Below are 26,631 nucleotides of genomic sequence, written 5' to 3' on the forward strand. Positions count from 1 at the left end.
GCAGGAGAATCGCTTGAACCCGGGAGGCAGAGGTTGCAGTGAGCTGAGATTGTGCTGTTGCAGTGAGCCGAGATCATCCCATTGCACTCCAGCCTGGGCAAAACTCCATCTCAGAAAAAAAAAAAAAAAAAATCTCCTTTTTATATTTGTACAAATTATCTTGGACAATGTTCATGTGTGTATCTATATTTATACATATTATTATATGTATATATACCTATATGTATAGATATATGAATGAGTGTGTATACATGGCTATATCAATCTCAAGCCAGGCACTTTCACGCTATTCCTTTCTTCAAAGTCCTACAAATCTTGATGTGAATTCTGTCCAGTGGCATAACCTGCCCTAATTTATAATGCATACATGATGGTTAATTTTACATGCTAATTTGACTGGCCATAGAGTGCCCGGATTAAACATTATTTCTGGTGGTATCTGTAAGGGTATTTCTGGTTGTATTTGTAAGGGTGTTTCTGAAAAAGATTAGCACGTGAATAGCTGGACTCAGTAATGTCTACCTCTCCAAAGCTTGCCCTCCCCCAAGTTGCTGGACATCATCTAATCCATAAAGGATCTGAGTAGGAGAAAGGGTTGAGGAAGAAGATATTTGCTTCTTTTCCTGCCTCAGTGTTTGAGCTGAGACATGTCACCTCATCTTTTTCTGCCTTTGTACTGGCATTTATACCATCAGCTCCCTGGTTCTTAGGGCTTCAGAGCCATACTGACTTATATCACCAGCTTTTGGGTCTCTGGTTTCCAAATGACAGATAATGGAAAGTCTTAGCCTCCATAATCAAGTGAGCCAATTCCTCATAATAAATATATATCTCTTATTGTTCTGTTTCTCTGGAGAACCCCGACTAATATATTTCTTTAAGAATGTTTTGTGTCTTTGCTATCCTAGGTAGCTCTACTACTCATCCTGTGTTTGAAAAAAGACTTTTTTTTAAAAAAAAAAAAAGAAGAAGAAAAGTACCTAGGATGGTAAATGCAATGATGCAATGGTATACTCAAGTGTTTCATTACGAGAAAAAGATCTGAACAGCATAAGGTCGTCTCTTATCAAGGACAGCTGAGCCTAGACATGACCTTCTTTACTGGACATATGGAAACTCATATTATCTGCAGCAAGATTTTGGAAACTGAAGAATGGGACTTCAGTAGAGCCAACTATTGTTTTATTGAAGCAAAAAGAAAACAGAACAAAACCAAAAAATTGTTTCCCAAGACATTGAAATGGCTGACATCTTTTCAGTAATAATCAGAACAATATTTTTATATTTAAAATTCATAGAAAAGCGCCTTACATTTAATAAAAGTTTGTTTCTCAAAGTGATCAGAGGAATTAGGTACAGTCTTGAACACCAATATTAATTTGAGGAAAATACATCAAAATACATTAAGTAAATTATTTAAGATCATAGAGCTTGTAAGTGAAAAGACAAAATTTGACCTCAGAAACCCTGAGCATTAAAAATCCACTATTAGCAGATAAATTACTATGGACTTCTTGCTTTAATTTTGTGATGAATATGGGGTGTCACTTGTAAACCAACACATTCTGAAGGATACATTACTTAGTAACAGATTCTTACGTACTTTGCTAGATAACATGGATATCAGTTGACAAGTTTCTCTTTCTTCAATCTTTTAAGGGGCAGAGGAAATGAGGAAGAAAAGAGATTGCAAAGGAATTACAGCAATACTGTTCTTTCTATAGGAGGGATTAGATATGTTTCCTTTGCAAATACAAAAAAATAATAATAATGTTTACTACTAGTGAAACCAAGGTATTAGGAATAATAATGTACAAGCATCTCTTGCAAGAAAGGGTAAGATTGTTATGAGTGAAATTGTGACTTCCTCATATTTATATGTTGGAGTTTTTATTCCCAGTACCTCCGAATATTACCTTATTTGGAAATAAGGTCTTTGTAGAGAACATAATGTTAAAATGATTTCATTAAGGCATTAGCGGTGGGCCCTGAGCCAGTATGACTGGTGCCTTAATAAAAAGGGAAAACTTGGGCACAGAGATATACATAAAGACAATGTGCAGAGTCATAGGGAGAAGATGCCGTCTACAAGCCAAGGAGAGAGGCATGGAACAGAGCCCTTCCTTGCAGACCTCAGAAAGAACTAACTCTGATGGAATCTAGATTTGGGATTTCCAGCCCACAGTACGGCAATACAATTACAGTTTAAATCAGCAGTCTATGATGCTTTGTTATGGAAGCCCTAGCAAATGAATACAAAGACATTCTAAGTAAAAGAAGGGGAAAGAAAGGAAGAGATGGTCTCAGTAGAGATGAACTCAGGTGCAGAATCTGAGTCTCAGCACAAGGGCTACTATGCAGAAGTGGGTAAAGGAATGAGAACACTCAGGAGCTCGGTGGGCACACCGTCATGGGGACTAGGCAGTTCCAAGGATTGAAATACGGATAAGCAGGTCGAGAAAAGCAACATCCAGAGAACTTGTAAATTAGTGCTCCATGGTTTGTGACATTGAAAAATGAGACAATGCCTGCCTCATAGTCTAGGAAAACCCCAATACGACAGGGAGGCACAGCCATAAAGAGAGTCAAAACCTTGGGATCAGAAGAGGAGGAGTCCTCAAAAGCATTATATTCACATGTATTCTGTAATCCTATAACCCAGTAGCCATATTGAGGTCTGTATTTGGAGTAAACTTTTGAATAATTTACACTTGGATCAAAAGCTAACCCAGAGCTCTTCCTTTTATTCAGACTACTTATTTTACTGTGTACGCCCAGGATCCAGGCAATCTTTCCAGACACATCTACTTCCCAGTAATATTTCCCCGAAGAGAAATATTGGCAGCCGAAGACACCAAAAGCAGAAAAATCACATGGATTTGAATTCTTAAACGTGCAGGTGCGTACAGTTTTCACTTGTCTCTGATCCACAGAAACAGCAACATTCGAAGTGGCACTGCCTGGATTCAGCATCACGTCCACTGTAGAAAAAATTACGGAGTCAAGTGAAGGATACGGGATAGGTGTGTCTTATGGCATTGAGAAGAGACATATTGAAAATGAAACGTGTCGATATCAAACGGAACTTGTGTTGATAGTCAGAGGTTAGTAGGACACTTAAGAACTACAGGGTGTAAGAATACGAAAATTAGCCAGGCGTGGTGGCACATGCCTGTAATCCCAGCTACTTGGGAGGCTGAGGCAGCAGAATCGCTTGAACCCGGAGGCAGAGGTTGCAGTGAGCCGAGACCGCGCCATTGCACTCCAGCCTGGGCAACAACAGCAAAAATCTGTCTTAAAAAAAAAAAAAAAAAAAGAACTACATGGTGTAAGCATGTTTGGGGAGGAACACATGAGACTCAGATTATGAGATCTAATAGTAACCACAATTCTGAAAGGAAGTGATTTGAAAACCCCATATCATCTTACCCCAGTAGTACTGGACATCTGTCAGCTCTGAAACGACAAAAGTTTCAGTGATGTTGTTAGGAGCAAATGAGTAAGTACTGACACCTGTCTCTTCTCCACAGTAGGGAAAGGAAAGGGGGAATACTGGGATTCTATGCACTGGTGAATGAGAGGATGAATCAGACACCTGGTCATTCCCCCTAAGATAGGACCACATCTACAGCACAGGATTTTCCTCCTTCTCTGGCCCACCTCCTCTCCTATATCCTAACCTTAAAAAACCTCCCGCTTCCCTACTGAGCCCTGATAGTAAGAAATCCACACTCACAGCCTTCCCCTGAATCCCCTTACCTTTAAGAACTTGCAGCATCCCACTCAGATCTGGTACTCGGAATACACTCTTTAGTTTCTTGGAAACAGATTTTGGCTTCTTCGATGTCCAGCTTTCACTCCTAGTGATAACAAAAATTGATAACCTTTACACCTTTGCCCTATTTCTCTCCATCCAAGATCACTGTCTCTTTCAATTTTCACCATACTTACTGATGCACTTGGACACTCTTCCCTGAGGACAGTAGAGGGCAGACGCCTGACACTGGAGCCCAGAGAAATGTGCTCATGTCTACCTGTCTGTGTGTAGTCTTGGGAAGGTCTTCCCCTCTGTGTAATCTTGGGAAAGTCTTCACTTCAACGATGTTCACTTTCTTACTTTTAAAATGCAATAATTAAGCCCATGCTTTCTACCTCTTTAAAATGAATATAAAATTAGATAAAATAATAATGCTTTTTTTTTTTTTTTGAGACGGAGTCTTGCTCTGTCACCCAGGCTGGACCTCTTAAAAATGAATATAAAATTAGATAAAATAATAATGCTTTTGTTTGTTTGTTTGTTTGTTTTTGTTTTGAGACGGAGTCTCACTCTGTCATCCAGGCTGGAGTATAGTGGCGTGACCTCGGCTCACTGCAACCTCTGCCTCCCAGGTTCAAGCCATTCTCCTGCCTCAGCCTCCGGAGTAGCTGGGGTTACAGGTGCCTGCCGCCACATCCGGCTAATTTTTTTGTACTTTTAGTAGAGACAGGGTTTCACCATGTTGGCCAGGCTGGTTTTGAACTTCTGACCTCAAGTGATCCGCCTGCCTCGGCCTCCCAAAGTGCTAGGATTATAGGCGTGAGCCACTGCACCCAGCCAATAATGCTTTTAAAAGACATTCAGTGCCTCTAAAAAACTTATTTAATATTTCGAAAAGTCATTGCCATGTCAGGGGGTCCACCAGGAAGAGGCCAGAGAGGTGGGTTCCTACACAGGTGGTCATTAAGGAGGCCATAGAATCTGTCTACTGAGTTGTGGAGAGATATCAAAGTGGGATCCCATATTGAAGAGCTAAAGGGTTTCCAAAATCTGTTATCCCAACATGAGACCTACAGAATAACATCTGAGGTTTCAAGTTCTTTGGGGAAAGACAAATTACGATGACTAAATTAATTAATAGTGGTCTGATTTTCATGTGTTTAAAAAAACTTTGATGCTGCCAAGTAGGTGGGCAACTTTAGACACAGGAATATTATTTTTTCCTACAAGACAGTAAAGTATGTGAGCAAGAAAAGGTTACATTAGCACCAGGACTAAAGCCACTATTCCTCAAGACTTGAATCTATTTTTCTAGAAATCTAAAAAGCACCACCTAGAAAGTTATTGTTTATTTTATTCTCAGGGAGGAAAACAAACATAAAGGCGCTGTCTCTGGAAATTTTGGAGTCTGGCATATAAAAAGGGCAGACTCTCACTGCAATAAGACAGGCATCTATGCAATATGGAAACAACAGAGACAGAGGTTTGAATAAAGTGAGTGAAGTCATGGGGTTCTGATATTGCAAACTCTTATTCCTAAGGCCTCCATTGACCCTAGTTCTGTGATCTCCCAACACCAAAATTTCCTACAATTGAAAACTTTAATCTGCGATTAGCAATTTGGGACAATTTAATACACAAATTTCCCAGCCGTGTGATTTTTTAAGTTGTTCTGATTGAAGGAAGGTATCTCTCAGGATTATAATTCTCTTTTCAGACAAATAAGACCACATCTCTCTTCCACATATACCTTTTCATGACGTCAATCACATCCTGGGGAAAAGATAGAAAACATGAGTCAAGATAGGGTTGCCAGATTTAGAACATAAAAGTGGCTAGTTCATTTAGAATCTGGGATAAACAATACATTTTTTGTTATATATATGACCCTTGCAATATTTAAGATACTCTTATACTAAAAATATTACGTTACTTTTACCTGAAATTAAACTTTAACTGAGCATCCTGTATTTTGTCTAGCAATGCTCAAAAGAGTGATAGGCCCTCCTATCTTACAAAGTTTTATCCACCTTTCTCCCCACACTCTTACTACCCCTGGATGTGGTGGGAATAAATAGATGGTCACAGACTGGGGACAAAGTGTGGAGATAAGATTCAGATTGACCACTACAGAGGACTAAGATGAGGGTGTTAGGAAGATGCTTCAAGTATCTCAAGAAGGAATACATTTTAAAAAGAGGGAGGAGCTCTAATATTTTTATACATTTTTAATGAGATAACCTCATTAATTCATTGTGTTTTTATTTTATACATCAACAGACACAAAATGGTGAAATATGTTTGCCAGATATTTTTTCAGGCTTTAGGGATTTAATGATGAAAATTAATAATAAAAGTCCTTAAGAAGTGTACTGTTGCCATGAGCAAAAGCAAGCAAGCATTTCAAGTAAAAGTTTGTCTGGCCTCCATGTACTCACTCTACATGCTGACTAAACTCCACCATAGGTGATCTCATCCATTTTTCAGTATGAAACAGGCCACAGGAACAGGTAACTGAGTAGGTCTTAAATGTAACTTACTATTTCCCAACTATTTACATCCCACTGTCCCAAATAGTGTCAATATCCACTTAGTCATCATCTTTGAAACTATAAAATTTTATCCTGGATTCCAACATTTTATTAACCTAGACTAGTTTACATTTTTAACTGTTTTTAGCTATCTTTTCTTTCTCACCATAACCATTATTTCCTTTATTTTTTTGAACAAGTATGTGCCGATATATTTGGTCTCCCGCTGTCTGATCTGACCCCCTTTATACCAACAAAGAATTGACCTCCAGTTGACTTCACACCCTCAGAAATAGTTTCACTGCCTGTATTAGCTTTTTTGTTGTTATAATATCTGACAAAACCAACCAAAACTGGTTTAAATTTTTAAAAAACAAATTCAAGGGGTTAAGTATAATTTTACTCATAGCTACATCTTTAAACTAAAATCTTGCCATCAGAATTTGGTTTTTCTTCTAAAAATTATATTTTATACCTATTATATTGACTTATTTTCAGATTAATTATGGCATCAGCTTGACTCTCCTGGTTTAAATTATTATCCCTGATACGATACCCATCAGAAAAGACAACTGCTCTTTTTACTCATGACAGTAAAATTCTAAGGCATGCATGCAAACCATCGACCCCAATTGAGTCAAGCATATATCTTAAAATAATTACTGTAAAGTTGGTAAAAATATAAGAATTGGATATAATGACTTGCCAGAACTGAGTAACATATACATGCCTAATGCCACTAATTTTGTCTATTTTAACCAACGACAGGGAATGAGACAGGGTAGGGATGGTTCCTCAGAAGTTATTATAAAGAAACAATCAAAAGGAATAGAGGTTGGACAGACAAACAAATATTGTCCTCTATGATCCATTCCTCAGCTGTCTGCCACTTCTTCACCCTTATTACCAAACTGTTTGCAAAAAATGGCACATTCCTCAGCTCTCTGCCACCTCTTCACCCTTATTACCAAACTGTTTGCAAAAAACGGCACAATATAATACAATGGCTACAATAACATTAAAAATAGATAACTTATACCATATAACCACTATAACTAAAAATAAATCAAAGACCTAAAGATATAAAACTCCTAGAAGAAAAGGGGAAAATTGCATGACATTGGATTTGGTAGTGATTTGTTGGCTATGATATAAAAAGTAAAGGCAATATGAGAAAAAAATAAATAAACAGAACTTTACCAAAATTAAACTTTAAAAAAATCACTCTTAAGTTACGAAGAACACTATGAAGAGAGTGAAAAGGCAGTCCACAGAATGGGAAAGCATATTTACAAATCATATGTCTGATAAGGTATTAATATCCAGAATCTATAAATGACTCCAAAAATTCAACAAGAAAATCAACATCCATTCAGATAAAACCTCTTAACAAACTGATAATAAAAGAGAACATCCTCAAAACTGATAAGAAACATGTATAAGTAATATACAGCTAATAACATAATTAATAGTGAAAGTCTGAATTACTTCCTCCTAAAATCAAGAAAAAGACTAGCGTGTGAGGTTTCACCACTACGGTCAACATTGTATTGGAAGTTTTATCAAGTGCAATAAAGAAAAAAACAAAAAAAGAAAGATAAAGAAGAAAAGAGTAAAAATAAAAAGAAATAAGACATCTAGCATGAAAGAGAAGTAAAACTATATTAGGTTTGGTAGAATGATTTATCTTCCTTTGGGTATATACCCAGTAGTGGGATTGCTGGGTCTAACAGTAGCTCTGTTTTAAGTTCTTTTAGAAACCTCCAGACTGCTTTCTACAATGGCTGAAATAATTTACATTTCTACCAATAGAGTACATGTTCCCATTACTCTGTAGCCTCACTAGCATCTGTTAATTTTTGATTTTATAATAATAGCCATTCTGACTGTTGTGAGATGGTATCTCGTTGTGGGTTTGATTTGCATTTCTCTGGTTATTAGCAATGATGAGCATTTTTTCATATGTTTGTTGGCCACCTGTATGTCTTCTTTGGATAAATGTCTGTTCATGACTTTTGCCCATTTTTAATGGGGTTCTTTATTTTTTTGCTTATAGCAAAGACATGGAATCAATCCAGGTATCCATCAATGGTAGACTGGATAAACAAAATGAGGTACATATACACCATGAAATACTACATAGCCATAAAAAATAATAAAATTTCCGGGCGCTGTGGCTCACGCCTGTAGTCCCAGCACTTTGGGAGGCCAAGGTGGGCAGATCACGAGGTCAGGAGATCGAGACTGTCCTGGCTAACAAGGTGAAACCCCGTCTCTACTAAAAATACAAAAAATTAGCCGGCATGATTGCAGGCGCCTGTAGTCCCAGCTACTCGGGAGGCTGCGGCAGGAGAATGGCCTGAACCCGGGAGGCAGAGCTTGCAGTGAGCCAAGATCGCGCCACTGCACTCCAGTCTGGGTGACAGAGCGAGACTCCGTCTCAAAAAAAAAAGAAAAAAAAGAATAAAATTATGTCCTTTGCAACAACATGGATGCAGCTGGAGGCCGTAATCCTAAGCAAATTAACACAGGAACTGAAAATCAAGCACTGCATGTTCTCACTTATAAGTGGAAGCTAACTATTGAGCATACATGGACATAAATATGGAAATAATAGACACTGCAGACTACACTAGGGGAAGGAGGAAGGGTGTGTGGGTTGAAAAACTACTGATTGGGTACTATGCTCATTACCTGGGTGATGGGATCTGTATCCCAAACCTCAGCATCACACAATATTCCCATGTAACAAACCTGCACATATAATCCCTGTATCTAAAATAAAAGTTGCAGTTTTAAAATTAACTATATTTATTTACAGACGGCATGATTCAATATGTAAATGATCTCAAAGAATATACACACACAAACACACAACTACTAAAACTAGTAAAAGTTTAGCATGTGGAATGAATATTAAAGTTTTGAAAGAATAACACCCATGACTCAAGAATTTTATATTCAGAAATTTTGTCCTGCAATAATGAAGGAAATACTTAGCCATAAATGTTAAAAGACATTATTAAGCGGGAAGAAGAGTATATGTCTGAAATTCAGATCTTCACAAAGAGAGAAAGAGCACTGAAAAAGAAATAAAGGTAAAATAAAATATTTTGTTTTTCTGATTCTCAACTAATGTATAAGATAATGGTTTAAAGTAATAATATCAACAATGTAGTGGGTGATTACAGCTTATGGATAAGTGAAATGAATGACAGCAACATTACTCAAGATTGAGGATACTCTGCTCTAAGGTACCTGCACTACATGTGAAGGGGTATAGTGTTATTTGTAAGTAGACTTAGATTAGTTGTAAATGCATATTGCAAACTCCAGGGCAACCACTAAGCCTTTATATATATATGTATAGTGTTATTTATATTTTTAAAATATATTTTTATATATTTATAAAATGTTTATATTTTTAAAATATTTTTATATTTCAAATATATATATTTTTTATATTTTTTATATTTTTATATATACTTTTAGGCATATTAGTTATATTATTATTAGTTATATTAGTTATATTATTAGGCATATTAGTTATATTTATATATATCTTTAGGCATATTAGTTATATATTATATATAACTATATATAATATATATTAGTTATGTATATATAATATATAGTATATATAATATATAACTAATATATATTAGTTATATTAGTTATATTATTAGGCATATTAGTTATATTTATATATATCTTTAGGCATATTAGTTATATATTATATATAACTATATATAATATATATTAGTTATGTATATATAATATATAGTATATATAATATATAACTAATATATATTAGTTATATTAGTTATATTATTAGGCATATTAGTTATATTTATATATATCTTTAGGCATATTAGTTATAGATTATATATAACTATATATAATATAATATATATTAGTTATGTATATATAATATATACATAACTATATATAATATATAGTATATATAATATATACTAATATATATTAGTTATTATATATAATATATACTAACATATATTAGTTATTATATATAATATATACTAATATATATTAATTATATATAATATATAACTAATATATATTAGTTATGTATATTATATATAATATAGCTATATTTGTTATGTATATTAGTAATATATAACTAATAAGCTAAGAGAGAAAAGAAAATTGAATAATATAAAATAATCAATTGAATAATATGAAATAGTTAAAAGTAAAAGAGGGCAGAGAAAGAGAGGAAGGGAAAAAAAAGCAAAGAACAAGTATGGTGAATAGAAAACAGTCAAAAATGGTAGGTGTTTTAATTTTCTGGGGTTGCTGTAACAACATAGCACAAACTGTATGGTTTTTAAACAACTGAGATTTATTCTCTCACAGTTCTTGAGGCTAGGTTCAAAATCAGGATATTGGTAATGTTGGTCCCTACTGTAATCTGTTCCATGCTTCCCTATTAGCTTCTAGTGGTTGCTGGTACACTGATTTTGGACTCTGGGCTTTCAGAACTATGAGACAATTTTTTTGTATGTGGTTTTAAGTTACAAAGTTTGTGACAATTTCTTACAGCAGCCACAGGAAATGATTACCACTACAGTTGTACCTGAACAGCACACTATATATCAACTGATTTAAATGGCATTCATAGAATATTCCATCTAAAGGCAAATATCTATTCTTCTCAAGCTCACATGGAAAATTAACCAAGCTGTAACACATTCTATACCACAAAATACACTTTAACAAATGTAAACAATTGAACTCATACAAAATGTTTTCTTACACAACAATAGAATTTAACTAGTAATCAGTAACAGATAGCTGTAATACTCCAAAATATTAAGCAACACTTTAAAAATAGGTTTAGTGGGTTTTATTGGTAAACTGATGAATTCTACCAAAAGTTGGAGAAGGAAATTATCAAAATTCTCCCCAAATTTGTTTCAGAAGATGAAAGGAGATGGACTACTTTGTAACACATTCTATGAGGTCAGCATTACCCTAATCCAGAGCCAAGCAAAGACATTATGAGAAAGGAAAACCAGAAACCAGTATCTCTCATGAACACAGACGCAAAAATTCTCAACAGTACATTAGTAAAACAAATCCAACAAAATTTATGTAAAAATTGTGCACCACAAGTAAGTGGGATTTATTCAAGGTATGCAAGCTGGTTCAATCTATGAAAATTGATTAATGTAATCTACCATATCAATAAAGAGGAAAAATCATATGATTATATCAACTGAGGCAGAAAAGCTATTTGACAAAATCCACACCATTCATGATAAAAACTCTCAGCAAACTAGGAATAAAGAGGAAGTTTCTCGGCCGGGCGCACCTGAGGTCAGGAGTTCGAAAGCAGCCTACCCAACATGGCGAAACCCTGTCTCTACTAAAAATACAAAAATTAGCTGGATGTGGTAGTAGGCGGCCTGCAGTCCCAGCTGAGGCAGGAGAATCGCTTGAACCCGGGAGGCAGAGTTTGCAGTGAACTGAGCTCGTGCCACTGCACTCCAGTCTGGGTGATAGAACAAGACTGCATCTCAAAAAAAAGAGAAAAAGAGGAACTTTCTCAACTTCACTACAAATCTGAAAAAAAAAGACTCCTATAGCTAACATCATACTTACGAGTGAGAGACTGAGTACTTTCCTCTTAAGGTCAGAAAAAAGGAAAGGATGTCCCCTCTCACCATCCCTACTGAACATTGTACTAGAAGTCCTAGCTAGTGTAATAAAACAAGCAAAGACAAATGAAAACTATACAAACTGCTGGCCGGGCGCAGTGTCTCAAGCCTGTAATCCTAGCACTTTGGGAGGCCAGGTGGGCAGATTGCCTGAGCTCAAGAGTTCGAGACCAGCCTGGGCAGCACAGTGAATCCCTGTCTTTACTAAAATACAAAAAAAATGTAGCCAGGTGTGGCGGTGTGCGCTAGTCCCAGCTACTTGGGAGGCTGAGGCAGGAGAATTATTTGAACCCGAGAGGTGAAGGTTGCAGTGAGGTGAGATTGTGCCACCACACTCCAGCCTGGGTAACAGAACGAGACTCCGTCTCCAAAAAAAACATACAAACTGCAGAGTATGAAACAATTAACTTTATTCTCGGATGACATGATTCTCCATGTAGAAAATGTCAAAGAATTGACATTAAAAAAAAAACTCTTCTATGACTAATAAGTAATTATAGCAAGGTTGCAATATACAAGATTAAAATACTAAACTCAGTTTCTTTTCTATGTGCCAGCAATGAAGAATTGAAATTTGAAATAAAAAAAATTACAATAGCACCAAAAGTAAAAAATAGAAAAAACTCTTTAAAAAGGTACAGAATCTGCATGTGGAAATAATAAGCTTTTCAGCAGTGTTAGTTATTAGGAAAAAGCAAATTAAAACTACATAACTACATTGAGATACCATTACGTTCCCACTAGAAAGGCTGTAACTAAAAAAAAAAAAAAAGAAGGAAATAATCAAGTATTAACAAGGATGTGAAGAACCTAGAAACTTTTTATATTGCTTTTTATAAGCTTTTATATTGTTACTCATATAAAATGAGTAACAACTTTGGAAAATAGTATGACAACTTAAAAATTATACATAAACTTAACATACAACACTCTTAAAATCTACTCAAGATAAATGAAAACGTTTGTATGAGGACATGTAAGTGAATGTTTACTGTAGCATTATTCATAATACTCCCTAACTGGAAAATATTCATATAGCCACCAACTGGTGAATACATAAACATAATATGATACATTCAGATAATGGAATAGTATTAGCAATAAGAGCAAACTGCTGATACATACTGCAATATAAATAAACCTCAAAATATTATGCTAAGTTAAAGATGCCAGATGCAAAAGACTACATGTTTTATAATTCAATTCATATTGAAAGGTCCAGAGAAGCCAGTTCTATACAGACAGAAAACAGATTGGCTGCCAGGAGGTGGAGGTAGAAACAGATATTGACTGCAAACAGGCATGAGAAATGTTTTTGATGTGATGGGAAAGTTCTAAAACTGATTTGCTCATGGTACAAAGAATCTTCTCACCAAGCTCAAATTTTTACACTGCCTCTCATAAGTAAATAATAATGGGAATTTCCCTTGCCATTCATACACTGAATGATCTCTGTGACCCCTGAAATGATGGGCATAAAAGGGGCACTGCCGGGCCAAAGGGACCATTTAATGTCACCACACAGAAGAAAGCCTAGAGACTGGGAAGGGAAGGAAAATCAGCCTCTGTGTTTTTCCCCTAATCTCTTATGTAGGTGCTCCATCCCAAGTCTTACCTGCAGCATCTCTACTGACGATCCCCTCAACCTCCGCTGGAGATCTGAGATGAGCGTGCTGGCATCCTGCCTCTGCTGGACCAGCTGGTCTGTAGCTGCTGCCAGGTTATCCAGCACATTCACCTCACCTTCCTCCAGCTTTTGCAGCTCTCTCTGCTCCTCATTGTCCAAGATGACTCTCATTTCATTGAACCCTTTCAGAATCTTCTGTCTCTCGATCTGGATATAATTCTTGGGAATGAAAAGAGAAAGAGGCAGTCAGTCTGGCTGGTTGAAGGCCTGCTTTGTATGAGCCTGGGAGCCAGGATAAGAACTGTTTTCCTCAGGGAGTTCTCAAAAGGAATAGGAGGCAAAAGCCAATACACAATTTCTGGTGAAGCCATGTTTTTCTACTTTTTAACCTGAGCTCCTCCCAAAGCAATACACTCAAGTCTGTTTTATTGAGGCCTAATCTGAGACAAAATGTGATGCCTGGGTGAGGCTTGGATTGTAGATACCTGTCCTGAACAACTTTGCCTTTCTGTGTCTTAAATCCCTCTACCTGGCCGGGCACAGTGGCTCATGCCTGTAATCCCAGCACTTTGGGAGGCTGAGGTGGGCGGATCACAAGGTCAGGAGATTGAGACCATCCTGGCTAACACGATGAAACCCCATCTCTACTAAAAATACAAAAAATTAGCCGGGCATGGTGGCACATGCCTGTAGTCCCAGCTACTCGGGAGGCTGAGGCAGGAGAATCGCTTGAACCAGGGAGGCAGAGGTTGCAGTGAGCCGAGATCGCGCCACTACACTCCAGCCTGGATGACAGAGAGAGACTCTGTCTCAAAAAACAAACAAACAAACAAAAAAATCCCCCTACTCAAACCCCCTAAACAGGGAATCCTGGGTCTTTCCCCAGGGTGTTTACTGGAAGGATTGGAGCCTCAAACCTGATGACACAAATGGAACACAGGATTCACAGGAAGCATTTTCACAGATATTTCCCTCCATGCCTTCACTTCCAAATATAGTGTTGATTTATGATACGTCTACTCTCCAGCCCCTAAACTCCAACAGGGAAGGAATTAAATGAGACCTAATCAAATGGACTTCTATACTTGTTAATTCTAGCACAGCAAAGAGGAAGGGGTGTCCTTGTGATAGAGCCCAGGGTCCTGCCCAGATTCCTGTCTAATTATCCCTTAGGAGGTGTCTCCTCCTGCCTTCCAGGTGGTTCTCTCTTGTCGGATGTCATCTTCCAGCTTCTCAGCTTCTTGATCCTCCTTTATCAGCCTCTGCAGGGCTACCTGCAGCTTTTCCTGTAAGAAAGAAATTATACCAGAGTAAAGTTATGAGCTTTCTCAGCACCTGAATAGAGGATAGCAAGGAAGAAATCGAATGGCTCTCAGAAGGAACTAGTTTACAGAAACAGTGAGGCTGGTGATTAGAACCTACGGCATGGGGGAAAATCTGAGGAGATGAATGTATTCTTTATTCCTGGATGATGGAAGTCACCATCCTCTTATCAAGAGTAGCCTGATTCTTTTCCTAGAGCAAAAGCAGACCCTGCAGTAAGGAAAGACTTCCTTTCATTGCCACTCTTCCCACATCTAACCAGACATGTTCCCAAAAACACTGTTCTTCTCGGACGGGCAATGAAAGCTTATCTTACAAAGCAATTCTCCATTCATTCAACTTTTCCTTGCTAAAAATTTGTACTCTTTTTTAAATAAAAACAATGTGCAGCAGTGTCCTTCGGGCATCAGAAACTAAGCAAAGAGTATGGAAAGAGATCACAGGGCTCTCAGTTCTATGGTGACAAGGGGAATAAAGCAGGACAAAAAAAGTGGAGATTTCACATGAGGTACCATCTTCTGCTCTCTGCTCTCTCTTCCTCTATCTTGGAGCCTACCTGACATTCCTTGACCACCTCGTTTATGCGGAATGTTTGGTGACCTTGGTGTTCCTGAGACAGTTCACAAACCCAGCAAATGACTTTTCCATCCTCCTTACAGAAGATCTGGAGTTTTTTTCCATGGTGCTCACAGACATCTCTCTTCTGCCCCTCCTGTGGGCTCATCTTGACCTCCTTGACTCTTTCAACTATGTTGGCCAGATGCCGATTAGGTCGGAGGTTCCCAGGCTGGAATCTGGTCTGACACACAGGACAGCTGCTTTCCCCTCTTGAGATGATCACTGACTCCTTGATCTTTGCAGTGATGCAGGCTTGGCAGAAGCTGTGGCCACAATCTAGGCTCAGAGGTTCTGTCAGGAGCTCCAGGCAGATGGGGCAGGTCACCTCCTTCTCTATGTCTACCTTTACTGAGAAATCCATTGCACTGCTCCCTTGGCTTCCTTCTGTCTTGACTCTTGAAGTTCTTGGTCACAAACTCCTGCAGTGCTGGGAATGTCGAAGGGGACAGGGTAAGAAAAGAAGGAATAGAAAGAATACTGCTTTTACAGAGATTTAGAACAGGACAAAACATTAATATTTAACAGAGAAAGGAGAAAAGAAAGGCATGAAGAATAAACCAATGACAGAATAAAATGGACTTTGTAGTAATTTCAAACACTTTATTCTTAATTTTTGTCTCAGGACAAATTTCACCCCATCAAGGCAATTATTGTTATTTTCTCTTCTACTGGAGAGGACAAACTGAGGCTCTTCTACCAAGAGCTTCGTGTAACCCATCATTTGTCCTGTCTTTTGTTCCCCAACCCAAAACACATTTTCCATGTTAAATGCACTAAACACACCCCTGCCCCTGGGCTTGCACACAGGCTTTTCCTTCTGAATGGCATGATTGTATCCCCAATATTTTCATGATTCACGAATATTTGCATATTTTTAAGCTATTGAATTGTATTTACATAGCATCAAACACTGTCATTTTTAAGTGTATCATGCGATAATTTCTAGTAAATTTGTGGAACTATATAACTATTACTGTAACCCAATTTAAAATTATTTTTATCACCTGAAAAAAAAAAAAAACCTTAATGCCATCACTCCTATTCTGATCCCAAGCTCCAGGCAACCACTAATAATATCCTTTGGGTTTTTAATCAATTGATAAAAATAGAATCATAATATATGTCTTTGGTGTCTGAATTATTTTATTTATACTGTTAAGGTTTATCTCCTCTGCCTTTTTTCCCCATGTAAAAAGTACCTCCTCAATTAAATTATCAAATCTATGGCTCCTCAAGGCTTTTGCACTTGCTCCTTTCTCTGCATAAAATGATCCTCCCCCTAATGTTAGCAAGACTCACTCTTACATTTAATTCAATCTCCTCTTAGATGTCCTCTTCTTAGAAGGACATACTATAATTTATTACAGCAAAACCACGAGTACTATCACTCACTGCACATTTAGCTTCTTATTTTTACTATGTAATATATAAGATTGTTCTTTAAATGTCTACTTCTTCCTCCTGAAAAGTAATTCATTCATAGACCTGGGACTTTTTTTGTTCACTGATATATCCTCTATACCTAGAAGAGTGAATCACATACAGGAATAAAATGTTTAATGAATATATAAAGCCACAACTTCCTTATTCCTCCATAGATGATTAGACCTTTTAATCAGATTTTTATCTTTTCTTTCCATCAATTAGCAGTTTCCCAATAGCTGAGCTTTGGGACCACAGTTATGGTTTCCAGTGAAGAAGTGTTTACATCCTAACACATCTACCCATAGCAAGTCCTCCCATGACCTCACATTCCGTCCCCAAAGACATACACACACACACACACACCACCGCCACCACCACCACCACCACCATAATAGGAAAATAATTTTATCATGAACAATTTTATAAGCAGTTACAATTTAGAAATCATTTTGACTTCTTTATTCTTCATACAAAACCCTTGAGAAATAAGAATACTCCCTTTCTTCAGGTGTGTCAATAGAATCAAGTGACTTACAAAGATCACTCATTCTAATCTAATAGGTAGAGTAAGAGTGAATGTATTGTCCCCAAGGTCCTCCTTCAGAGTTCTCTCCACTACAGCACAGATTTAAACAGACAACAAAGGTAAAGGCTACAAGAGCTATACTGATACCCATTGCTATTGGGGGTATAGAAATGGAGAGATCCAGACCAGCTATGTAGTTCTGGGGCATGCTGTGGTTTTAAATGTTGAAATTTCACCTTGGCCTGGACATATGGCAAGGATGGTGATAGGAACCTAAAGATGTATATCTTTAGGGAAGAGGAAAAGAGGCTAAAATAGTTATAGGATCACACACATGACATAGACTCAATATACATTTCAAAGAAACATCTGTTGGTCATGGGAGAAAAGTCTCAATCCATAAAGGAGGCCAAGTATATTGAGAACATGTAGCAGAGAGATAGTCTGTCCTGTTTCTCCCCAAATGATGTTGAAATCCTAATGTGTGAACGTGCTCTTATTTGAAAGTAGTATATTTAAATACTATTTAGTTACCATGTGCTCATTAGGGTAGACCCTTATCCAACATGACTGTGTCCTTATCAAAAAGGGACATTTACACACAAGGAATATACCAGGGTAAAGAAGAAAGCAGAGATCAGGGTGATGCACCTATAAGCCAAGGAATGCTAAAGGTTTCCAGGAAACTATTAGAAGCTAGAAGAGAGGCATGGAGCAGATGCCTCCTTCATAGCCTTCAGAAGGAACCAGCCTTGCCAACACATTTTATCTTGGATAACTAGCCTCCAGAATTGTAAGGCAATATATTTCTGCTATTTAAGCCAACCACTTTTGGTACTTTTTCTATGACAGCTCTAGAAAACTAATACAAGTGCTTATTTTTCTTGATTTATTCATTCTTTTTTTTTTTTTTTTGAGACAGAGTCTCACTCTGTCACCCAGGCTGGAGTGCAGTGGTGCGATCTCGGCTCCCTTGCCAGCTCCGCCTCCTGGGTTCACGCCATTCTCCTGCCTCAGCCTCCCAAGTAGCTGGGACTACAGGCGCCGGCCACCACACCTGGCTGATTTTTTTGTATCTTTTTAGTAGAGATGGGGTTTCACTGTGTTAGCCAGGATGGTCTCGATCTCCTGACCTCATGATCCGCCCGCCTCGGCCTCCCAAAGTGCTGGGATTACTGGCGTAAGCCACCGCGCCCGGCCTATTCATTCTTTATTCTAACATTGAAGAAATGTAGCCCCACTGAAACCCTTCCGACCTAAGACAGGTAGACAGACAGACACATAAACAAAATGCATGCTCCCCTTTGAAGGTGGTGCGAATGTAGTTTTTATGACACGGTGAAGGCTAACTAGGTCCATAGCTTCCTTATTTCAGAATACTCTGATTACCTGCACAGAAGCTTTCTTTATCTGTACAATTTAGATCCAAAAAAAAAAAAAAGATGTCCAGGCGCTGTGGCTCAAGCCTGTAATCCCAGCACTTTGGGAGGCCGAGGCGGGCGGATTACCTGAGGTCAGGAGTTTGAGGCCAGCCTGGCCACTATGGTGAGACCCCGTATGTACTAAAAAAAAAAAAAAAAAAAAAACTAGCCAGCAGTTGCCTGTAGTCCCCGCTACTCGGGAGGCTGAGGCAGGAGAATCACTTGAACCCGGGAGGTGGAGGTTGCAGTGAGCTGAGATCACACCACTGCACTCCAGCCTGGCGACAGAGCAAGACTCCGTTTAAAAAAAAAAAGATTAAATTAAATTAGTGTGGCTACACAATAAGGAGAAAAACTATAAGAGGTTTAGCCACCAATATCTTTTTTTTTTTTTTTTTTTTTTTTTGAGACAAGGTCTCACTGCGTTGCCCAGGCTGGTCTCAAACTCCTGAGCTCAAGCAATCTTCCAGTCTTGGCTTCCCAAAGTGCTGGGATTTTTGGCTAGGGATTGGCACAAGCTACCAGGTGCCTGGCCTAGCCAACATCTTTTAAATTTCCCCTGTTCCTTGGGTCAGGAACTACCAATGGAGAAAATAGGTCCTGTTCTTGGCATGCAGAAACCTGGAGAACTCAGAAACATTCTTACCACTTCTTATTTGTCTAAATTCAGAGTTCCTTTTTCAATGACCCACTAAAATGTCCAGGGGTAAGTTTTCCCCACATTAATGACCCTTTTTCCAAGAGTTCTAACTCTCTGGTCAATATGTTTCAGATAAGTCATTTTGTAACAGAGGACAAATTTCATAAAGCTACCCCAGTCTCATCTCTTTCTCTCAGTTAGTTCATCAGTTCTCAAATCCATCATTTTATTGAAGACTGCTCAAAATCATTTTCTCACAGTGAGACCTAATGTGAAATCTATTTAAAGTTGCAAAGCCCTTGAAAAGAGCACTACAGATACCACATCCTATTGCAGCTCTTTTAGTTTGTTGCTTTTGTTTTATTGGTTTTACATTTATCCTGTAGTAACTGCTACCTTTTTGCTGCATTAAAACTGCTGGTTTACTTCCTTTTTTTGACTGCATGTTTACTTCCTTTTCCCTAGTCCAGAGTATAATCTCTTACTGGTATTTAATGTTGATTATATATGGAATAGATAGTTTTTTGTTTTTGTTTTTTACTATACCTGTATGCTTTTGTTTTGTGAATTTAGTCAAAAATATTTTTCAAAAATTAAAAGTACAGTTTTATTTATTGGGTCCTGTACTAGACTTGACAATTAATAAACACTAGATATGGACCTTGGCAAAATGTACGGCACAGACACATAAGGAGACAGTTACCTGGACCTCTGAAAAGTGAAACAAAGAAAAGGACACATCAGAATATGGGTGACATGGGCATCAAGGTACAAAATGCTCAGAGATAAGATCAAGATAAGACTCAGGAGAAATGACCAACTCCTTGCCTTAACTCTGTGCAAGGGAAAATTGAGTAGGGAATTGAGGTAACTCATGATGAAAAGGTGTACCTAGAATAATAGCAACTTCTAAAGCAGGAGTGGATACCAGAGGTTCATTGGGTGCTACAGAAGTTAAGGGAGGAGACCACCCCTCATATTGTCTTATGCCCAATTTCTGCCTCCAAAGAAAGAAAAAGTAAAAACTAAAAGGCAGAAATGAAATCCACAAGCAGACAGCCTGGGACCACACCCTGGGCCTGGTAGTTAAAGATCGACCCCTGACCTAATCGGTTTTGTTATCTATAGATTCCAGACATTGTATAGAAAAGCACTGTGAAAATCCCTATCCTGTTTTGTTCCGATCTAATTACCGGTGCATGCAGCCCCCAGTCACGTACCCGCCGCTTGCTCAATCGGTCACGACCCTCTCACGCGGACCCCCTTAGAGTTGTGAGCCCTTAAAAGGGACAGGAATTGCTCACTCGAGGAGCTCTGCTCTTGAGACAGGAGTCTTGCCTATGCCCCTGGCCGAATAAACCCCTTCCTTCTTTAACTCGGTGTCTGAGGAGTTTTTTTCTGCAGCTCGTCCTGCTACAAAGGAAGAGTAATCTGTGGGCACTCAGAAGAACAAGTTCCCTGTGACTGGACCTTCAGAGACAAGAGACCAAAGTGGAGCTGCAGAGACGAGCAGCAGTCTGCCCGTCCCGCGGCCTCTCTCGTTGGAGTAACCAGAGGGCTGCTAATTTATCAGGAATGCTATGGACAGCATCCAAAAAGTTACCAGAAGGCAAGTAAAAGGATACGCTTCAAAAGGGCCTTACTTCTGAAGAGTGAGTACCTAAGACTCCTTCGCCTCATACCCAGATCCAGATAAGGGCTCTCATCCCTGCTGAACCTCATCATGAGGTTGCTTTATGAAAAGTGAAAACACAGCTTCATTGCACAGGCTTCTTCGGGAGAAAGGAGGAAGGAATTTGCTGCCGCTGAATAAAAGAATATTCTGATCCATGCTGGCAAAATGGAAACATCAAAATGACAGAATAGGAATGTGGGATATGATAAGGTTTCTCTTCATATAGCCCGATCAATCCTTTCTTCTTTAATTCACAGTGCCCCCACCCCAATTCACTTTTCTTCTCTTTTCTTTCCTTTCTGCTTTTGCTACATGCCCAGACATGCCACAGTACCAGGCGTTATCAGTACCAACTCACATTCCTTTCCTTATTTTGGAAGATTAGTTCTGTAGCTCATCGCAGACAACTCTTCCCCATCTCCCCTCTCTCCCTCACGTGCCCACCTTATCTAAAGAAAGTTAAAATGTTTAGCCAACTGGGTCTAGTTTAGATCGTGTGGCCGACTCCAGCCAATGGGGAAAGGGCACAAGGGTAGGATTTGTGTCAGGAATAAAAACTTTCTCCCTCCTTTGTTCTAGTATGCTCTCATGGCGACTGGCCAAGGAGAAGCACCCCTCTGTGCAGAAGTAAAATTGTTTTGCTGAGAAATCCTTTGTTTGAGTGCTCGTCTCCCTTAAGATTCTGAGCCTTATTTCCAACAAGGAAGGTGATGGAGGTACCTAGATTGAAGAAATGAATGGTCCCTCTAGGAAATAAACAAGGCTTTTTGCTTTTGCAAACCTCTCTTCTTTAAAGGTTACAGCTCTCCCAGACTCAATGCTTTCTTCCTCTGCCATCTTAGCAGACAGTTCACAAGCTGCCTCTTTTTGTTTATGCAGAGCAGCTTCAGAACTACAAATTAAACTCACCCAGACACAATCAATCTATTTTTCTCAAAGCCTCCCATTCTATGCTCCCACAAATTGCTCCACTCACCTTCAGACCAAAGCAGAGGAGTCTTGAATCAGGGGAGAAGAGTGAGGGCGGGGCAGGAGCCGGTGTAGACCAGATTCACTCACCAAACCAGAGGGCTGGTCTCCACAAATGAGTTTCCCCACAGGAGCTGAGTGAGAAACGAAAGTTAAGTTCTCAGAAGTGAAAGAAAACAAAAGAAGCTGAACAAGAACTTACATAATAAACCCTGGGGAACAGTAATGCTACAGTATGTTCTAGCATCTGCTGTACTGGCAAGGCACTCAGTCACTACTTCCTTATTCTTAGTGTGGTTTACTCAAGCAAGAATATTTGAATAAAAAGAATGTGAATTACAGTTATATGTTCTACAGCTTGCCTGAATACTTAGAATTCCAATGCAGTCCTATAATTATTAGTCGAATTTATCTTACATTTAAGACCTAAGCAAGGAAAATAAAGATCCAAAGACTTGGGACCTAGCTTCTTGAAATGCAGTCTGATGAGGAAGATACTCAGTTATAAAGCTCTACAAATTTGGGCTGACAAGATGAGTATTAGCAGCTGACATTGTGAATGGTAAAAATAAAATTATTTTTATCAATAAAAGGATCTTTAGTGTGAGCCCATAGAAAAATGTTCTCAAAATGTCATTAAATCTTGAGTCCATCAATTAATTATCACTTCCTGCTCCTAATCCAGACAGACCAGATGAGGATGGATTCCAGAGAATAATAGAGGTAAAACTGTGTCAGTGTCACGTTACCCAGCCACTGAGGCAGGTGAGAACATAGAAGTTAATAGATGATGCTGTTTAATTATAATCATTCATCGAATTACTCTCATGCCTTCATAATTTTTCCACTTTTTCCTGCTTCTCTAAGAAAAGTTTGGTCATTTTTACACAATCAATTAAAAAGTAGCACTGAAACATGTTATATGTCATGCACATACTTCTGCGCCCTGTTGCCTGTCGTATTCTTGTTTAACTGCATGTGCCAGATAATGCCATCAAAAACTGATGGAGGCCCGTGGTGTCTCATGCTGTAATCCCAGCACTCTGGGAGGCCCAGGTGGGTGGACCCCTTGAGCCCAGGACTTCAACACCAGCCTGGGCAACATGGTGAAATCCCATCTCTAAGAAAAATTAAAAAAAAAATAGTTGGGTGTGGTGATGTGCACCTGTAGTCCCAGCTACTCGGGAAACTGAGATGGGAGGATGGCTTGAGCCCAGGAGGTGGAGGTTGCATTGAGCCAAGATTGTGTCATTGCACCATAGCACTCCAGCCTGGGTGACATAGTAAGAACCTGTCTCTACAAAAAACAAACAAACAGACACCACAACAAACAAACAACACACACACACACACACCCCCACAAAAAAAGGAAAAAAAAGGAAACTCATGGAGCTTCCATAACATGGATCCCTGACTGACACTATGGAGCATGGCCATCTTCATACTTTAATCAATGATACACATGTAGGATGACTGAGAAATCAATGTTTATTATTTAAGTAATAGATATTTTGGTATTATTTGTTGCTCACAGAATAATAAGCTAATCCTGGCTATAAATTCTTTCCTACTCACTTATATCTATGAGGACCTTATTCAATCAGTTGAAAACCTGAATAGAAGAAAAAACTGACTTCTCCCCAAGAAGAGGGACTATTACCAGCCGGCAAACTTCAGGCTTGACCTATAACATTGACTCCTTCTTGGATCCACAGCCTCTTGGCCCACCTTGCAGACTCTGGATTTGCCAGTCTCCAAAATCACCTGAGACATTTCTCAAGTCTCTTTCCAAATAAATTCATAGGTTAGTGGTTCTATTGCTATGATGAACCTTGACTAAGACAGGCATGAAATTTTCTTATTTCTTCTTGCAGATAAATAAATAAGAGATGTAATTTTAGGTATATTCCATGTTTGAATAGAATATCTTGTTGACATTTGCAGGGGAGTGAGGGCTCAGTGAGTGAATGTGTTTTTTTTGGAGTGCACAGAGTGGAGTCCGAGTGTCAACCACAATGGACAAAGTGAATGAACTCATTTATCCAGAGACCTGTTCTCTGTCCATTATTTCTTCCCTTCTCAGCACTTCCATAGATCTCGTAGCCATCCTTTTATTCTCCTCTGCCTTTGAACATCTGAAGTGACCTTTCATCCTGGTCTGATTTATCTCATGAAGTATTAATTGCAGCTGAGAGAAAACAGTAGGAATATTAGGTCCTGACAAGATACCAGAAAACCTGGGCCAATAGAAAACCTGAATGCACCACACACAGTTTGTCACCAGAGTTGAGCATGTTGGCAGGCTCCATATTCTAACCTATGTTCTAAATTGTAGAAAAAATAAATTATTGTTGGATCTCTGTGTTTTCTCTGTAAACCTTATGTATCCTTCTTTCCTATTTGAAGAGGAATCAAATGAAATACCTCCACCTTTGGGTCCATGGATATTTAACATTTTTCTCTTCAAGAAAAGGAGCAAAATAAGAGTAAATATGGTTAGAGTCTGAATAATACTTAGGAAAAAAACAGAGGATATTTTAAAAAATTGTTTAAAATTTGTTAAAAAATTTACATAATTATTACCTTTTTTTTTTTTTTTTTTTTTTGAGACAGAGTCTCACTCTGTTGCCCAGGCTAGAGTGCAGTGGCACAATCTCGGCTCACTTCAGCCTCCACCTCCCGGGTTCACGCAATTCTCCTTCCTCAGCCTCCTGAGTAGCTGGGATTACAGGCGTCTGCCATTACACCTGGCTAATTTTTGTATTTTTAGTAGAGATGAGGTTTCACCATGTTGATCAGGCTGGTCTCAAACTCCTGACCTCAAGTGATCCACCTGCCTTGGCCTCCCGAAGAGCTAGGATTACAGGCATGAGCCACTGCAACTGTAATCATTACATAATTATTACTAATGCCACATAATTACTAATTACTAATTAATAATTAGTAATATTAATTATAATTAATTGTAATTATTAATAATACTAATTATTATATTATTACTATAATTATTACTGCCACATAATTATTACTAATGCCAGAAGAATATTTGAATTAAACTATGTGACATAGCAGTTATCTTTACAGCAAGAATAGAACAGAAATGTGACATCAAGATATTCAATTCAATTAAAATTAGATTAATAGCTATATATCTTCATATCTTTTTAAATATTACTCCTTATATACACCATATTGTAGTAAATCTGAGACAATAAAGAACAAAATGCAAAAGCCCCCTACCTGATTTCATGAAACTTAAAGCTACGGGGGTACAGTGTGGAGGGGGTATGGGGTTACTGATGATGGGATTAAGTGATAACAGGCTGCCCACTGCAGTGCTCCCCATTGCCTTCTCCTCAGGCATTTTCATTTTCAAACTAAATACTCCTCTCTACCAGTGATCCTAGTTCCAGTGTGGACTTCCTGAGATGTTCCAGTAAGGGAAAGCTTAGAAGGGAGGCTATGGTACATGGACCACAGTTCAGCCTTTTGGACCAGTTTTGCGTAGTAACCAGAAGAGAAGAGAGAGGAAGGCCTGGCCCTGCTCAGGGATACAATAGATACTTTGGAAAAGACAACAGCGGGAAGCTGGAGAGTTATTTGAAAGTTAATAGTTGAACTTCTATCACTGTAATAATGTGGTATTTCTTCATCGCTCTCCAGATAAATTTCTTTTTTTTTTGAGACGGAGTCTCGCTCTGTCGCCCAGGATGGAGTGCAGTGGCCCGATCTCTGCTCACTGCAAGCTCCGCCTCCCGGATTCACGCCATTTTGCTGCCTCAGCCTCCCGAATAGCTGGGACCACAGGCGCCCACCACCACGCCCAGCTAATTTTTTATTTTATTTTATTTTATTTTATTTTAGTAGCGATGGGTTTTTACCTTGTTAGCCAGGATGGTCTCAATCTCCTGACGTCGTGATCCGCCTGCCTCAGCCTCCCAAAGTGCTGGGATTACAGGCGTGAGCCACCGCGCCCAGCCCTCTCCAGATAAATTTCTAGCATCCTGTCCTCTCTGGGTTTCGGAGTCTTAATAATATGACATCTCTCCTACCTGCAGCTCCTTTTCTATTCATAGGTCCTATAAGATTTTTAAGTCCAGACCAGAAATCTACTGCGATTCTCTAAAAGTCATTAACTTTGTTCTTCCTTCTCCTTGGGCCGTATCTGTCACCCAGAAGCAGAACTCAGCTGTGAGATCAGGAGCAAGAGGAGCACACTGGAAGAATTTCGAAAAAGGGCACCTTTTCTAATTTTTAATACTGGCTGGGTTAATCTGAAACTATGTCAGAAGAAGTGGCATGATAACAAGATCCTGAGACTCAAGAGAAAAGGGAGATTGAGTGGGAATGCCTCTAGTTCTCATGGCTCCTCCTGTGAACACCACAGCTACACAGCAGCTGATTCATTCAGGGGGCGGGACTCACCAGGCCCTACGTG

General features: G+C 38.6%; 1 protein-coding gene across 5 annotated transcripts; it reads right to left on the reverse strand.

Moving 5' to 3' along the window:
* Positions 1-1,165: 1,165 nt before the first annotated feature.
* TRIM22 (tripartite motif containing 22) lies at positions 1,166-26,593 on the reverse strand. 5 transcript variants are annotated; one of them, XM_054523975.2, is made up of 9 exons: positions 26,075-26,593; positions 22,201-22,327; positions 15,476-15,964; positions 14,787-14,882; positions 13,585-13,815; positions 5,508-5,530; positions 3,760-3,860; positions 3,430-3,456; positions 1,166-2,981 (listed from the first exon to the last, which is right to left on the reverse strand). In XM_054523975.2, exons 3-9 carry the CDS (start codon positions 15,896-15,898, stop codon positions 2,386-2,388), a joined length of 1,497 nt encoding a protein of 498 aa, XP_054379950.1. In that variant the 5' UTR covers positions 15,899-15,964; positions 22,201-22,327; positions 26,075-26,593; the 3' UTR covers positions 1,166-2,385.
* Positions 26,594-26,631: the final 38 nt, after the last annotated feature.

This window comes from Pongo abelii, chromosome 9 (genome assembly GCF_028885655.2).
Source record: "Pongo abelii isolate AG06213 chromosome 9, NHGRI_mPonAbe1-v2.0_pri, whole genome shotgun sequence".
NCBI classification, from domain to species: Eukaryota; Metazoa; Chordata; class Mammalia; order Primates; family Hominidae; genus Pongo; species Pongo abelii.

What these genes read in the sequence shown, in the direction of transcription:
- TRIM22 (XM_054523975.2), bottom strand. Translation starts at nt 15,898, where the DNA reads ATGGATTTCTCAGTAAAGGTAGACATAGAGAAGGAGGTGACCTGCCCC. An exon ending in CGTCAGTAGAGATGCTGCAG is followed by an intron (nt 5,531 to 13,584) that starts GTAAGACTTGGG and finishes TCTTTTCCCCAG; the next exon opens with GATGTGATTGACGTCATGAA. An exon ending in GTGATTGACGTCATGAAAAG is followed by an intron (nt 3,861 to 5,507) that starts GTATATGTGGAA and finishes TGTTATCACTAG; the next exon opens with GAGTGAAAGCTGGACATCGA.